Source organism: Pinus tabuliformis, chromosome 6 (genome assembly GCF_031772625.1).
Source record: "Pinus tabuliformis cultivar Carrire ecotype Pingquan chromosome 6, CPIR1, whole genome shotgun sequence".
In the NCBI taxonomy this organism is placed as follows: Eukaryota; Viridiplantae; Streptophyta; class Pinopsida; order Pinales; family Pinaceae; genus Pinus; species Pinus tabuliformis.
The window spans coordinates 14,148,402-14,165,879 of NC_142292.1; the positions used below are offsets into that span (position 1 = coordinate 14,148,402).

Genomic DNA, 17,478 nt, shown 5'->3' on the forward strand with positions numbered 1-17,478 from the left:
TCAAAAACATCACTCTTTTTCCTCAGGAAGTACACCCAATTGTACCTTCTACAATCATCAATAAACAACAAAAAATAATAGGCACCTCCTAGGGATCTGGTCTGCATGGGTCCACAAACATAACAATGCACAAGTTCTAATGCATCTCTTCTTCTCCTATCAGAGAGGACTTCATCCCTGTGAATTTTTTCTAATGCACAACCTTCACAAGCAACATACTTATTCTTTAACATAGGGAGTCCTTCAACCATACTTTTTTTTTGCAACAACAATAAATCATGACAATTAATGTGGTCATACCTCTGATGCCAAAGAATTTATGTTGACATAGTTGAGAAGTCAATGCTTGATGAATTTTGCTAGTAACATCAAGCTTGTACATGCCTCCAACTCTGACTCCTGTAGAAACAAGTTTGTAGTGATCCAACAAATCTTCACTATGCACTGTGTTTTGAAGAATTCAACCTTCAAATTCTGATCTGTAATTGTAGACACAAAGATCAAATGTTTCTTGATCCCAGGAAAATACATAACATTATGGATACACTTGATACTTCCATTTGGTAAAGTCATAGGTATATCTCCATATCTCATTATCTTATATGCACGATCATCTCCAAGGTAGATGTTTCCTCCTTTGGTTATTTCCTTGAAGTTTTCATACTAATTCTTATTGCATGTCATATAAATCAAAGCTCCAAAGTCCACAAACCATGTATTAGCATCATCTGTTTCAGTAGCCAACGCGGAATTAGACACAAACAACTTAAGATTTTTGAGATCTGAATTCAGGGCTTCTCGTACAAAATGTATTGATTGTCTTCTATGTTTATGCCTAGATTCATCACTTTTCTTCTTATAATAGTCTCTAGCAAGATGCCCACTTCTACCACAATAGAAACATTTTATTTCAGAATCATTTCTGAACGATGACATACCTTGATTTGGTTTTGAAAATGGCCTTTTCTGAGATATACTTCTACCTTTACTTCCTCCTTCTTGTTTCCCTTTTAAGACCTTCTTCTTTGCCATAAATGCCTAGTCTGGATGTTGAGGCCTCAAATTCTTGCACCTCTCTTCTTCTTGCATCAATATATCTGTCAATTCCTTAAAATTTGGTGCTTTCTCCCTTGCTACAAGACCTATAATAAACATTTGATAGTCCTCTGACATTCCATTTAACGTAATTATTACCATATCAGTACTGGGTATTAATTCTCCTATATCTCCCAACTTATCTTTCACATATTCAATTCTTGAAACAAAGGCACTGACATATTCATTTTCTTCCATTTTAACATACAGGAGCTTACTTTTCAAGAAGAGGACTCGATTTGTATTTTTGGTTTCATATAATTCCTTTAGGTTTCACTAGATGTATTGCAATCACGAATATGAGGGATTATATTATATTCAATAGACATTCTTAGTAATACCTTTGCCTTGTTCTCCCGCTTTTCCCAATCTTGAATTCATGCAGTTGTCATGCCTGCAATAAGTTTCGCTTCTTCTCCCTTCGTGATGGTTCAAGCACCATAACCTTCCAACAATGTCTACAACTTGAATTTCCAATTAACATAATTGGATCTGCCGAATTTATTGGCCTCATTCAGGTATATCTTTATAAGGGGATTAGTTATCTTGACAAAAAATCCCATTTTTCAATAGCGCCCAGCTTCTTACTTCATGAGCACCACTTGTAGTTCCATGAATCCCTGATATACAAATCCACAACTCTAGCGATGACCAAGCTCCACAGCTTTAAACAAAAAACCAAATTAAGCTCAACCAATTTATAAATTCCAAAAAATGTATTTGCACACAAACATGTGCACCTTTTCTTCATAAAAACTGCACAATTCGCACTTTTCCTTAATATAACCTACGTAGATCTACTCACTTTTTCTTAAGAAAAGTTGCACAAACTACCAAATCTACACACTATATAATTCACTAAGGGTGCACAGATCAGCTCTAACCTTCTTTTCCTGACAAATCCCAACTTGGCTCGCCTCCACTGATCCACACCAAGATCCACTATGCTGCAGACAATGGCTTGATCCTCAAACGGACAATGTAGCCTTCAAATGTGATCACGTTGCTCCAAGCATAAATATGGTGGATCTTGATTCTGCCAACAAATCTTCACACCTACACTCACTAGCAAAGGAGGCTCCACACTTACCAATCTCTCTCAGCCACAAAGGCTTATCACATCAATCTCAGCCACAAGAGCTCAACTCAACCTTGACGCTCTAATACCAACTAAAAAATAATAGGAAGATAAATCGAATTGAGAATGAAACCCGCAGCTCTCAGGTGAGGAGCACCTTAGGCTGCCACAACGTTGCATTCATTAATTAGAGCAAATTCAAATCCACAAATATAATGGTTACATTATGTTCAAGAGATCACAACAATCTCTTAGAAAATAGGATCTAAATATAAACTTTGAAAAGAATCAAAACAACTTTTCTCCATTGTTTTTAAGTAATCAAACGAAGCATACGTTGAGCATATTCCCTTGAGAACCAATCTAGGCCGTCAATTAAAAAAATAGCATATTCCCTTGAGAACCAATCTAGGCCGTCAATTAAAAAAGTAAACAAAAAGTCAACAGATCGTCATCCACCTTAAGCTGAAATAAAAAGCCTTCGGCAACTAGTACAACCACATTAAAAATATTAATGTGGTTGATATAGTTGAATACTTCATAAATATAACAAAAAAACTATTACAACACGAATAATGTCTTACCAATATACACATTTACTATGTATAAAAATGTTATGGGTCAACTTTAACTTGAGAAAAAAAAAAAAAAAAAAAGAATTACACATCTTATTATAAAATGGAATAATGTCTTACCAATATACACATTTACTATGTATAAAAATGTTATGGGTCAACTTTAACTTGAGGAAAAAAAAAAGAATTACACATCTTATTGTAAAATGGACAGTTTTGTTAAATAAAATTTACTTATATATAAATGAATGTTATAAATAATAATGAAAAAATTATCATGAAAAAACATATTAAAATTTAAATAATTTCAAACCCTTAAAAAATTAATGACATAAATCTACCTAGTAAAATAACTACTTCCTATTGAATTTTAAAATCCAAAAAGCATTAGAATCCGAGATTCTTACTAACTACATAATCTAATGCGCGAAGTGGAATGGTTGAACCGGCAAAAGTATAAATTTCTGAGTTGTGTTTATTTGGCCTGGGTTGATGATTGAGCAACCATCATATTTAATTAGCAGTATGTCAGTGTCAATGCGAGGATCACCACTAGAATCCTAAATTATCAGACGTATAGTCAAAGGTATACATTTTTGAATTCTTGTTGGTATTTGCGCTGGTTTCATTATGGAGCCCAGAGCATATTTAATGAGCAATATGACAGTGGCAATGCAGTGAGAATGTCAGTTGGATTATTACAGCTGTACGAGGTTGTGGCTAACAACATAATATATTCCCACCGCCAAGAACGTCAGTTGGATCAGCACCGCATTCCGAGTTTGTTCCCAACAACTTAACATAATCCCTCCAGTGGAGTGACGTCCATCCTGCAAAAGCTTATATTCGACTTTTATTGGGCACCCATCATATTTAATTAACAATGGGGTGAGAACATTACACAATGTGAGTTGTATAACCACTAGAATCCAACCGACAAGATGATTTAATACAATTTTTGAATTGTCAAAAATATAACGTCTAATGTATACATGTTTGTTGTTGGTATTTGGCCGGGTTTATGGGCGCTCAGCAGGAGCAATATGACAGCGACATTGTAGTGAGAACGTGACTTGGATAAGCACCGGAGTCCGAGGTTGTTACTAACAACATAATATAATCCCACGAGTGGAGTGATGTCAATCATGCAAAAGCTTACATAATCGAGTTTTCATGGTGTTTACAGCGTGTTTGTACGTTCGAATTGCAACAAGGAAGAACAAGTAATTGGAGAAAACAGTGTTTGAAGGATGGCAATGGCTTCAACCCCCAAGGTGGTGTTGGGATGTATTGGGTTTTTAGTGTTTTGGATATTATCTGTATTTCCTGCAGTGCCACTCCTTCCCATTGGGAGAACAGCAGGATCAATTCTAGCGGCAATGCTTATGGTCATATTTGGAGTAGTCTCACCAGATGAAGCGTATCAAGCCATTGATCTTCCAATCCTGGGTCTCTTGTTTGGGACGATGGTGATCAGTGTTTACTTGAAAAGAGCAGACATGTTCCAATATTTGACCCAACTCCTCTCCTGGCGTAACAAAGGTGGCAGGGATTTGTTATGTAGAGTTTCTTTCATTACAGCAATTGCAAGCGCCCTGTTCACAAATGACACATGCTGTGTGGTGTTGACAGAATTTGTATTAAAGCTGTGTAAGGACAAAAATCTGCCACCTCAGCCGTTCTTATTGGCTCTGGCATCCAGTGCAAACATTGGGTCTTCCTTAACTCCAATTGGGAATCCCCAGAATTTAGTAATTGCGATACAGAGCAAAATCCCCTTCGGCAAATTCGTGCTGGGTCTTCTTCCTTCCATGCTTGTTGGGATTGCGCTGAATACGGCTCTACTTTTAGCCATCTACTGGAAACAGCTCTCTGCAGAGGAAAACGTAGAAGAACCTGTAGATGTTGAGGTGGGGGAACAGGATGTCAACTCTCGTAAATCTTCCCCAGTCGTGCTTTCTCACATGCAGTCCCCTGATATGATAACTGACAGCATAAGTCCTTCAGAAAATTATCAATGTGATATTGTTGCAGAAAGAAATGATATCCTGAGAAACAGAAAATTGGACGACAGTGAATTTCAGAGAGTTGAGAGCAGTGTGAAGGAATCGAGGGAAGAGATGGTGGGGGTGGGTATCAAAGAGCATTCAAACGGCAAAGGGGATGGTGGGGTTTCCTTGTGGAGTTCATTGAGAGCGAAGATGCCATTTCTTGCTTTATCTGAAAAGGAGGAAGTTCGGTTCTTAAAATGGAAAAGAATCATATGGAAAACCTGCGTCTACTTGGTCACTATTGGAATGCTAGTTGCACTGTTATGTGGCATTAATATGTCTTGGACTGCTATTACTGCCGCAGTTGCCCTTATTGTTCTTGATTTCACAGATGCTTGTCCTTCCCTTGATAAGGTAAGATCAATTAACTACTTCCTTATGCAGTCTCAATAAATTAGAAATGTTCAACTGCAAGTATCAAAGATGAAATCCACCTTGATAATAAAAGAGAAAGAAGTGGATCCCTTTCTTAATTAAGCTGAAGCCTGCCTTTGAGGGTGTACGCGTACTTGGCAAAGTGCGGTTTGCTCTTAGGCTATGCCAGTGAATAAACAAGAAGGGAAGGTGGGCATGTCCAACTAAGGGGCTTTGTATTAGTGCGCTGATCTAAAAATTTACTTTTATGATCAGTTTAGATCTATCAAGCCCCAAGAGGGATCAAATCTCTCTAGGTGTGAACTTATTTTTTGAGTGCAAAACTTGAGGAAAGGTTTGCACCTCTAGAGATTTGATCCCTCTTGGCACTTGATAGATCCGATGTTAAGATAGATCTAGGTTGGTTTCAGTGGTGTGCAGTAATACAAAAATTGCTGAACATTTTGGTTTCAGTGGTGTGCGGTAATACAAAAATTGCTGAACATTTAATTATTTTGATCATTTTAAATATGCTAAATACGTTTAATATTAATTTGATCAATTTACTTTAAAATTTGCTTAGTTACCTTGGTTTGTTGAAATGAGAGACACTGTTAGTAACTTGAATGATAAAAAATGATGAAATACAAATTTTGAGTGCAAAGTGTCAATATAATAGTTTTGATAGATAGAAAATGTGAATACTAAGAATATAATCAATTACAAACAATCTTCATTGCAATCAATATGAAACTATTTTCTTCTACTATTCCTATTGTCACACCTATTAAGTTTTCCATTTTTTGATATTGATAATATGAAAAGAAGAAGTGGATCCCTTTCAAAATTAAGCTGAAGCCTGCCTTTGAGGGTGTACGTGTACTGGCAAAGTGCGGTTTGCTCCTGGGCTATGCCAGTGAATAAACAACAAGGGAAGGTGGGCATGTCCACCCAAGGAGTCTTGTATCTCAATGGAAAGTGGGCATGTCCACCCAGGGGTCTTGTATCTCAATTTTAGTGTTAGTGTGCTGATCTAAAAATTTACTTTTACGACCAGCTTAGATCCATCCTAACACCGGATCTATCAAGCCCCAAGAGGGTTCAAATCTCTCTAGGTGCGAACCTATTTTTTGAGTGCAAGACTTGAGGAAAGGTTTGCACCTCTAGAGATTTGATCCCTCTCGACACTCGATAGATCCGGTGTTAAGATGGACCTAGGTTGGTTTCAGTCATGTGCAGTAACACAAAAATTGTTGAACATTTAATTATTTTGATCATTTTAAATATGCTAAATATATTTAAGATTAATTTGATCAATTTAATTTAAAATTTGCTTAGTTACCTCAGTTTGTTGGGATGAGAGAGACTGTTAGTAACTTGAATGATAAAAAATGATGAAATACAAATTTTGAGTGCAAAGTGTCAATATAATAATTTTGATATATAGAAAATGTGAATACTGAGAATATAGTCAATTACAAACAATCTTCATTGCAATCAATATGAAACTATTTTCTTCTACTTTTCCTATTGTCACACCTATTAATTTTTCCATTTTCTCATATCAATAATATTAATAGTAGTTTTCTCGAAATTCAATCATTATGACTTATGGAGTGTTAAACCCCAAATAATTTTCAATGGTAGTTATTTTCTATTAGGGCGTTTGAATGCAAAGTAATTAACAATGTTGAATGATGGAAAAGGGGAATAATAAGAATGTACCCAATTATAAATAGTTTATTGTTTCAAGAAGCAAACATTTGGGGTAAGCAAACATTTTATTTAGGATGAAAATTCAAGTATTTTATTTATGGTTGAATAATTTATTTAGGATGAAAATTCAAGTATTTTATTTATGGTTGAATAATTTTTATGTGCTTACACTGAGAGAGAGTGTGTATGTTCTTGCGGTGAGAAGGAGAGACAAGGGGAGATAGAGATATAGATGGGGGGGAGAGGGAAGAAGAGAGAGACAAAGACAGGGAGGGAGGAAGAGATATAAATATGGAGAGAGAAATGTTAGAGAGAGAGGGGCAGGGGAAAGGAAGGGAGGGAGAGATAGATAGATAGATATCGAGAGAGAGAATGTATGTTTAGGGGATGAGATAGAGAGATAAAGAAGGAGAGACAGTGTGAGATAGAGATATACATGGAGGAAGTAGAGACGTGCTTACACTGAAATCAATGCACACTATTAATCTAATTACTTTGAAATTAATGTACATCATACATTTTGTTGCATCAAATCAGAAATTAACATCTACACTAAAATCAATGCGTCTAGTGCAAACAATCAAATATGATTATAAATCAACATCTATACCAAAATCAATGCATCTAGTGCAAGCAGTCAAATAGGATTAGAAATCATTATCTACACTGAAACCAATGCATCTAATGCAAGCAATCAAATATGAGTAGAAATCAACATCTACACTGAAATCAATGCATCTAGTGTAAGGTATTATATATGATTAGAAATCGACATCTAAATTGAAATCAATGCATCTAGTGTAAGCGATAAAATAGGATTAGAAATAAATATCTACACTAAAACCAATGCATCCTGTGCAAGCAATCAAATAGGAGTAGAAATCAACATCAACACTAAAATCAATGCATATAATGTAAGGTATTAAATAGAATTATAATTCGACATCTACAGTGAAATCAATGCATATAGTGCATGTGATCAAATAGGATTAGAAATCAACAACCACATTGAAAATCTTAAACATTCATGACTTTCTATATCTAACTTCTATGTATGTATATGTCTCTGTGAGACTCTTTCTTCTTCCCTCTCTCTCCACCTTCCATTATGTGTCTACGTCCCTCCCCCCTCTCCTCTCTCTTCCCCTCCCTCTCCCCTGTCTCATTCTATCTGCCTCTCCCTTTCTCTATCTTTCTCTTCTTTCCTCTCTCCCCTTGCTATCTATATTTATACCTCCCTCCATCTCTCCGTATTTGTCTCTCTCCCTGGTCACTCTCTCTCTTTCCCCCTCCAAATCCATCTCTCTCGCTTCCTCTCTCCCCCTCCTCTCTCTCTTCCTTTCTCTCTCTCACTATGTCTCTCACCTCTATGTCTCTCTCCCACACTCTATTCTCCTTCCATCTCACTCCCTTTCTTAAATATAATCTCATTGTATTGTATTTAAGAAAGTATCTAAATTAATAAAAAACATAATTGGTTGTAAAATATTAAACCTATATTTTGGATCAATCATGTTAAAGAAAATAAAATAATAAAAAAATTCCTCACTATCTTTCCTCTATCATTGTTAATCACTTTGCTTTCTGATCGCTTGGATCCTTAGTTAAGATGCATCTATCTTAGTTCTTTATAATATTATTTATATTATATAAATTTCACATATGTATATATTAAAGTATTCTCATTTTTTAATTTATTAAAACCTCCATTTAATCTCTATGAAAATATTGTTAGTCATTGTGAGGATGGAGGGTTTAGATATACCTTAAGAGTAATTATAACATTTTTGCTTTTAGATTTAATTAAAAAATGTTATAAAATTAAATTAAAATAAAATATTTTTATTTTGAAATAATTTATTGTTTTTGGGCATGTGATATTGATAAGCCATGGTATTGGCCCATGGTATTGTAACGATTAAAAGCCTAGATCCATAACATAATAATCAAAGTCTAAATGGCCCATGGTATTGATAAACCATGGTAGTAGCCCATGGTATTTTAAGTTTCTTCTATCTATCTTTCTCTTGTGGGTATTGACCTATGGTATTGTAAAAAAACCTACTTAGAAGTTAAAAATGTCCATGATTTAAAATCTTGTCATATTGTAAATATTAAGTTTTTTCTGCTTATTAATTAAATTTATAGATGGAACACATCTATATTAATTGTTACAAATATATTGATTACATAAAATATAACTTAAATAGTGACCAGAAGTGTGGAGAAATACTAATTAAAATGTAATATTGTTAAATTTTACCTAATATTTGAGATTACACGTCACTCTAAATATTACATTCTACTCAATATTTCCCCTCGCTCCTACTAATTTTATTGAGTACCTTCCATTATATTGAGTTTACCTTCCTAAAACTGAAAATCTGAACGCAACGAAATATCAATTTACCTGATTACATAAACGCAACGCCAAGAAATTTACCTTGTTATTATTACAGGATATGCCAATTGAATCCAAAGTCTGCTTTTTTTACCTAATTTTCTTTGTTATTCAATAAATAAGCCAATCGATCTCTTTTTAAATTATATATATATATATATATATATATATATATATATATTTCAAAATTGAGTTGTAATGTCCCTTAATAATAAATAGTAAATAATATAATATAATATAATATAATATTACAAGAAAATAAATAATACACAATAAATAAAAAAATAGTAATAGTAAATAAATAATAAATAATAATAAAATAATAAATAACAATACTAAAGTTCTAAATAAATATAAATAGAAATAAAACAAGAAAGCAGTAAAAAATAGTAAAGCTATCAAAAAGTTAAAAAAAAATAAATAGAACAAAAAAGCAAAAAAGTTGCATGTTGACATAGAGTCTATGCGTGTGGTTCCCCTTCCAATGTTTGCTCTATTTAATAGATGGTGAGAAAGATGAGAGACATTCCATGATTCCATCATCCATTCTTTAAAAAAAAACAAGAAGGATTACTAACAAGCTCTAAGCAGTTAAATTCAATCATTCGTCCATGCAATAGTATGGATCTCTGTGAAACCTGGTGAACATGTACTACCTTCAAGTCAGAGAGTAAGTGCAGTAGAAAATGGAGTGGAAAATGAGGGAGACAAGAATGAAGGAAATACCAGAGTTCAGAAAGTAATGGAGTCTCCCTATAATTTTTTAATCTATATTAATAGACTAGTCATCGCCAAGTGATGTACCTTGCTTGGCTTGTTTTTTTTTTAATTAGTACGTCCATGCATCTAAATTTATTTAAAATATATATATAATTATTGTAATAAGAAAGGTTAGATTTGTATTTATTTCTCTCAAATTTAGTTCGACTAAATTTTTCTTGATCATCACAAACAAAATAATTGGAAAAAATAATTTAGTATTTTTCTCAAAAATTTTACTTAGAGGTCACACAGAGTTGAAACCCACTCTGATACCATATGTAACAGCTCCAAAATAACAACACGTAATTAATTAGATTAATCAAGCGATTTATAATCAACACGCAATTTATCAACTAGTTAACATTAAATTTCAAAAGAAATTTGAGGAGAGACAACTTACCTGTGGAACGCTAGTTGAACGCTATTTGAATTCTGCTAACTGCAACAAAGTTTTGGGGACGACTCTCCACCCAACCGTAGGCTCAATTGCACAAAATCTTGCTACAACTGGCCACCCCCGAACCCTCAATCAACGTACTACTGCCGAGGAATCTTTTGTCTCACAACACCATTCTCCCAAGAGAATGGATGATGGAATCATGGAATCATGGAATGCCTCTCATCTTCCTCGCCATCTATTAAATAGAGCAAACATTGGAGGGGAGCTACATGCACACACTCCATGTGTCAACATGCAACTTTATTGCTTTTTTGTTTTATTTCTTTTGTTTTTACTTTTTGATAGCTTTACTGAAGAGTTTTAATATTGTTATTTATTATTTTATTATTATTTATTTATTATTACTATTATTTATTTATTTATTGTTTATTATTTATTTTCTTGTATTATCATATTATATTATATTATATTTTTTTATTTTTATTATTTTTATTATTCATTTTTATTATTATTTATTATTAAGGGACATTATATACTCCCCCACTTTAAGGAATTTTTTCCCAAGTTAAGTTGAATTATTTATTTTTATTATTATTTATTATTAAGGAACATCACATGAGTTTGTTAAAATTAGCTAACACATTTTTTTATTATAAATAATTTTTATTTATTTTTTTATTATTTCGAAGTAACGTTATATATTAGCCGACACATATTTTTTTAATATGTTTTTTTAATGCAAGGTTACGTTACAACATCTCCCTCATATTTTTTTTAAATTAATTTTTTTATTTATTTTAAAGTAATGTTACACATATCTTCAACATATATAATATATATTAGCCGATAACACATATCTTCCGCATATACAATATATATTAGCGGATAACACATATTTTCTGCATATACAATATATATTAGCCGACAATATTTTTTTAATATTTTTTTAATGTAACGTTATGTTACGTGACAACATCTCCTTCATATATTTTTACAGATCATAGATTTAAAAATATTGAAAATTTTGATTGAAGTGAATAGTTAAGAAATTTGATAAATATGCGGAATGTAAAATAGTTGAGTTAATTAGTACATTGGGATGTTATCCCTTTCCCCTGGTTTGGAATCTTATGAGGAGAAATGACATTTTTTCGTAGATTTAAAAATATTGAAAAAATTGATTGAAGTGAATAGTTGAGAAATTTGATAGATATGAGAAAAGTCAAATAGTTGAGTTAATTGGTACATTGGGATGTTATCCCCTTCCCCTGGTTTCAAATCTTATGAGGAGAAATCTTAGGGGCATCTTTGGCCCCCTGTGATAAATAAAGTTCAATGAGTAGGTTCCCAACAAGTAGTGATAAATTCTAGTAGCCTAGATTTATCTTGTTGACACAATAAGATGTTATTTGCTCCACCTGGTTTCAAATTCCACCAAAGGACGTCTTTGGCCTGTTGTGAATAGGCTCCCCACCCTCGTGGAGTCTAGGCTCCTACTAAGTCATAAATCCCTGGTATATATTGCTTACATTTGGTTGGATATACTCTTGGTGTTATCTTGTTGGCAAAGTGGAATGTTATCTCTTCCACCTAGTTTCAAATCCACTGAAAGACCACTTGCAGTGTATTTGGGAGCAATTAGATATTTTATACTCCAAATCACTCCAATAAATTGTTGATTCACCATAGTAGAAAAAGAAAAAAAAGACTTATGTTGTTGGCGTAATGAGATGTTATACGTTCCACCACTTTTTATTTTAAATCCTACTTAAAAAAACCTCAAATAAACTAAGGGACATGAAATAAGCTAGTAGTCCGATTGGTAGAATATAAACCTCGGTAATCGATTTAGACTCAAAAGGGATCAAAACTTGTGCATACGCAATACAGTGTCACAAAGATTCGCAAACTAATAAGCCAAACCCAGACACCAGCAATGTAGACTTCTATCTCGGAGGCCAATGTTCCAGGCTCGAAATCCCATTTCCTAGCTACACCGGGAATTGATTTTGAAGGAAACGGCCTTGAATGCTGCTTGAATTCCAGTTTATCAAATTATCAAATCATTTCGAGATATATTGCAACACTGCTTACTTTTTCTAGGTATTTTCTGAAATGGTATTTTTGGAAGCGGGAATTTTCTGAAATGGTGTTTTTGGGAGCAGGTTTCGTATTCCCTTTTGGTCTTTTTCTCGGGTATGTTTATCACAGTAGATGGGTTCAACAAGACAGGCATACCTGGTGCGCTGTGGAATGCTGTGGAGCCTCATGCACATATCGATAATGTGCCTGGATTGGTCATTCTCTCTATGGTTGTACTTCTTCTCTCAAACGTAGTCTCCAATGTGCCCACAGGTGAGCGTTTCCCATTTGCAGATGATAATTTTGACCTGTACTTGAAATCACATTTGCTATGATTTGAGGTTTCTGCAATGTAATTGATCCCTAGCTGCAACTTGTGAATTCATTATTCTACATGTTTATCTATGTTGTGAAGCATAGTCACTTGATACATAGAAATGGTTTAAAATTCGGAAGCGGATGATTTTGACCTGTACTTGAAATCACTTTGCAATGATTTTGAGGTTTCTAAACGAAATTGATCCCTGGCTGCAGCTTGTGACTTCACTATTCGAAGTATTTTTTTTTTCAGAAATAAAAAGGGAACTTTTTCTTTATTCATTTAGAATAAAAAGAAGTACATTCATGAGCGGAAGGACTGCAACATTGAAGTATTTTTCTTCAAAAATAAAAAGGAACTTTTTTGTTATTCATTTAGAATTAAAAAGAAAAAAGTACGTTCATGAACGGAAGGTCTGTAACATCGATCAATACAGAAGGCTGTCAAGTGGGACAACACTTTTCAAAAAACGGATAGAAAATTAACTGTTTGAAAACTAATAGAAATTTTGATGAAAAAGTCACCAAAAAATGATACACAGAATTTTCTGATACTACAGAGCAGAAATTTCAGGGTGTTGAAACCAACATTGGAAGCTCCCTGCAATATAAAACAAAAACTGAGCATTGCCCACAGAAATACTGGAAATGTAGCGGAAAAAGCACTTTGAACTAAGGTCCCAACAAGATCTCCAACCTATAGGCACCAAATGAGCACTTTGGACAGAGGTTCCAACAAGATCTTCAAAGTATATATAGCTTGTGTCTGTAGAATTTAGTTCCCTGTATATGTGATGAAAACTGATAACTGGAAGTTGTTCCTTATCTCAGCTATCCTGTTTTTACAAGAGGACAGATTTAAAACTTCCAGCTGGCTTTACTTGCCAACCAGTCAATTAAGCATTTGCAGTCACCTAGAATTTGTATACATTTTATATTTTTCAACAAATCCATGAATATTAGGGCCCAACAAGCAATTAGTTCAGCTTTTCTATTTGTTCCATTCTGATTGTGAACTGCACAGACTTTTTTCTTTCCATTATAATCATCCCCGCGCCGTCTCCCACCACCTGCATTTATTCCATTGAGCTGCCCCGTCAAAAAAACCAACTGAAAGATCAAAATTATGTCACTGCTTTTTCCTGTGTTGATCCAGGTTATGCTCCCTAGAATGGGAAGCCATTTTAGAGGATTGTTGAAGAATATAGATGTTTGAACTTTTGTAAGTGACCATGTTCCTAAGTAGCCAGATCCCCCAAGCCACAAAAATAGGAAGAGAACAAAAGTTTTTGTACTTCTCCATCTAGTGTTGTAGGGTATCCTCAAAGGACTGCTCAAAGTTCTCTCTAATAACCAGAACCAGTAGAAGAGATTGCCATGTTTTCTGGGTAATCTTACAACCTGCAAATAGATGGTCAACCAATTCAGCCTAAAGCCTATAGAGACAACATAGATTTGGCCCAAAAAAACCTCTCTTCCCAAGATTTTCCCAAATTATTATTTTTTTTTGCAAGGCTAACCAAGTGAAACACTTTAACATTTTAGGGATGTTTCATTTCCAAAAAAAGTTATTCCACCATCTGAGATCCTAGAATGCTTCATGGTCATCCTTGTTGAAAATTGGCAACAAAAAATTGCTAAAAATAGCACTGCTAAAAATAATAGTTTGGGCATCAGTGTTGGATTGGGCAATGAGGAATGAAAAATGAAAGTGCTAAAAATAGAAGTTCTATTTTTAGCAGTTCAAGTTGGATCCCTATTTTTAGACTGTCCTTGGTCTAAAATAGAAAGTAAAATTCGAATTTGATCTTATCAACAATTTGAATATTAATTAATTAATTCTCCATGAATTAATTAGTTAAGGAAAATCAAACTTAAAGTCTTTGTGAGAACATGCAATAATTTCTCCACTGATTGGGGAATGTGTCTTTGATTTGCTCCACTGATTGAAGAATTAAGGATGAGTTCTATATTGAGAGGATCAGTTGACTTAGTTTAACTTAGTCAAGTTCAGTTAGATTAATTTAACAAGTTAAATTAATGAGATACAGTTTGTTGATGCTTGCATGCATGTGACAACTATTATTTTCAGATAACTAAGTATTCTCTCATGGATAATTGATGCATGTCAGTTCAGACAGAGACCCAGTTGAGATCAGATGAGGGACAGTGTACTATCAGATGCTAGGATATTCCTACTGAATATTCCTTGCATGAGGAAGGAATCTTCTTCCTTCTGTGACTGCGTAGTTGGACCTGAGGTGACAGCAAGTATGATTTGGGCCAATTCACACATTTTATGTAATTGGACCCCAATCAAAATTGCGCAAGGAAACAAGGGCTTGGAGGACTTGTGGAGCATATATATATAGGCCTAGATAGTCCATGAGCTACATCATCAGAGTATAGAGAGAGCATGATAGCTTTGAGCAGATTCCTTTTGTATGTTGTTGAGGATTTCCACTTGTTTGATAATACAGAGATGGGGTTTTAGGCTGGTGCTTTTCCCGGATAAATTTTTCTGTATTATGTGTGATTGATTCCTTCTTATCAGTTATATGTGTTCATGCTTGATGTTGCTCATGTTCAATTAAGCTTCCGCTAAGTTTATGGTAGATGTAGATCTAGTATTATACTTTAGTACATTGCATATATCAATTTGATCTGCAGGTGAAATTTTTACATGATATCAGTGAACTAGCTGATTTGTAAAGAAAATTCTACATGGTATCAGAGCATAGGTGATCAAGGAAGAATAGTATACAAGAAGAAAGAAGTTTGTGGTTTCTAGATATAGATATCGAGTTCTTATCACATTTCAAATTTCATCAATGGCATTCTATGGTTTGAGGCTTGAGTATGCACTCGATGGCAGCTCAAACTATATAGCCTAGAAAGATCGTATGGAGGCAGTATTAGAGGATAACGGGGTGAAGGACTTCATTGATCAAGAAGTCCCCAAGCCCTCAAGATCTAATGCCCAAAAGTTGGCAGAATGGAGGAAGTGTGTGGCTAGAGCTAGGAGAATCATCCTAGAGGGAGTTCAAGATCACATAGTCTCGAGCCTCCATGGAAAGGAGGCTTCGTTTTCGATGTGGAAAACATTGAAAGATCTTTATCAGAACAACAAAGATCAGAGGAAGTTGGCACTGAAAGACAAACTTCGAAAGATCAAGTGTGAAAAGGGCGACACGATCTCTATGTATCTGACCAAGCTCATCACATGTAGGGATGAGCTTGCAAGTGTAGGGGTCGTGATAGCTGATGATGACATGGTGAGTCTTGCACTCCTCGGACTTCCTAAAAGCTGGCATAGCTACCAGGACTTGGTTAATGGAAGAGAGAAACTGCCAAATTGGAAATGACTTTGGTCGGATTTGATGCAGGAGGAGATAAGACGGAGCACCAGAGACGGTTCTTCATCCATGGAGGATGAAGAGAATTGTGCCTTAGCGAGTAAGGCAAAGAAGGGGAAGGAGAAGGTTTCTCTTTCTGAATCTAGTTCTTCCCATGGTGGGAAGAAGGTTGACAAATCGAAAATACGATGCTTTCATTGTCATGAGGTGGGCCATTTTGTTACAAATTGTCCACAGAGGAAATCCAAGAAGGGATCCGGGTAAGGATTTGAAGGTGAGGCACTTGCTTCATAGTTCGAGTTGGATTTCACACTCTTCGCATGCATGGTTTCATCCATGGTGGGAAGTGGTTGGTTTCTTGACAGTGGATCTTCTTTCCACATGACCGGCGAGAAGAATTTGTTCAGTACTTTGGAGGAGAAAGATCTCCAGATACTCATAGTGATGGGTAATGATAAAAAGTATAGTGTCTCAGGTGTAGGCGTAGTTATTTTTCAAAGGGAGCATAGAGCTCGCCTTATCTTGAACGATGTCAAGTATGTACCAGGAGTGAAGAGAAACTTGGTGTCGATCGCGATGTTGGAAGATAGAGGCTATGATGTAGTCTTTAGTAAGGGAAAGGTTCTCCTTAGACACATCATCACTAGACAGGTGAAGCAGATTGGTTCATGGGTCAAAAACCTATATGCTCTTGAGTTTCAAGATGCATGAAAAGCCTTGAGCAGCAAGGCAACTGATGGAGACTTGGTGGTTGAGAGGGAGAGTATATTACCTCTCAACATGCAGCACCAGAAGAAGTCTCAGACGATTATGGAGGAGCCACAATTGGTGCAGCAGCTTCAGGAGGTTGTGAAGTAGCCACAACAAGGGAAGCTGAGTGGAGATCGAGTAGAGACATATACTCATGCAGAGACCTCCAGTAGGGGGAAACTTCGAGCCAAGTGGGCTGAGGGATCACATGCAGCCATACCTCCAGGTAGGAGGTGGGGCGATGTAGAGTGATTGTTCCAAGGAGGAGGGGCAGGATACTTGAGGTACCCAACCTCTTGGATGAGACCTTGCTACGGGGGCCCCGATGTGGAGTAGCAGAAACTGACTGATTGTGTAGAAACAGATGCGAATGGAGCGACAGAGAGAGCTACAGTGCAAGGAATCCCAGGACATCACAGAGCATGCAGGCTGCAGCAATGTGAGAGGGACAAGTGTGTTGCACAGTGCATGGTAGCACAGAGAAGGGTGCAACAGTGAGAGATGCATGGAGATGTTGCAGTAGCGCAGAGGTCAGAGAGG

General features: G+C 35.3%; 1 protein-coding gene across 1 annotated transcript in view; it reads left to right on the forward strand.

Annotated features, from left to right (window-relative positions):
• Positions 1–3,981: 3,981 nt before the first annotated feature.
• The window catches only part of LOC149256981 (silicon efflux transporter LSI2-like), a 104,562-nt gene continuing 91,065 nt past the window's right edge, over positions 3,982–17,478 (forward strand). Inside the window, exons 1-2 of the mRNA XM_089368811.1 lie at positions 3,982–5,153; positions 12,598–12,787. Of these exons, the coding sequence (XP_089224937.1) occupies positions 3,999–5,153; positions 12,598–12,787 (1,345 nt within the window). The 5' untranslated portion in view covers positions 3,982–3,998. The remainder of the gene's footprint in view (positions 5,154–12,597; positions 12,788–17,478) is intronic.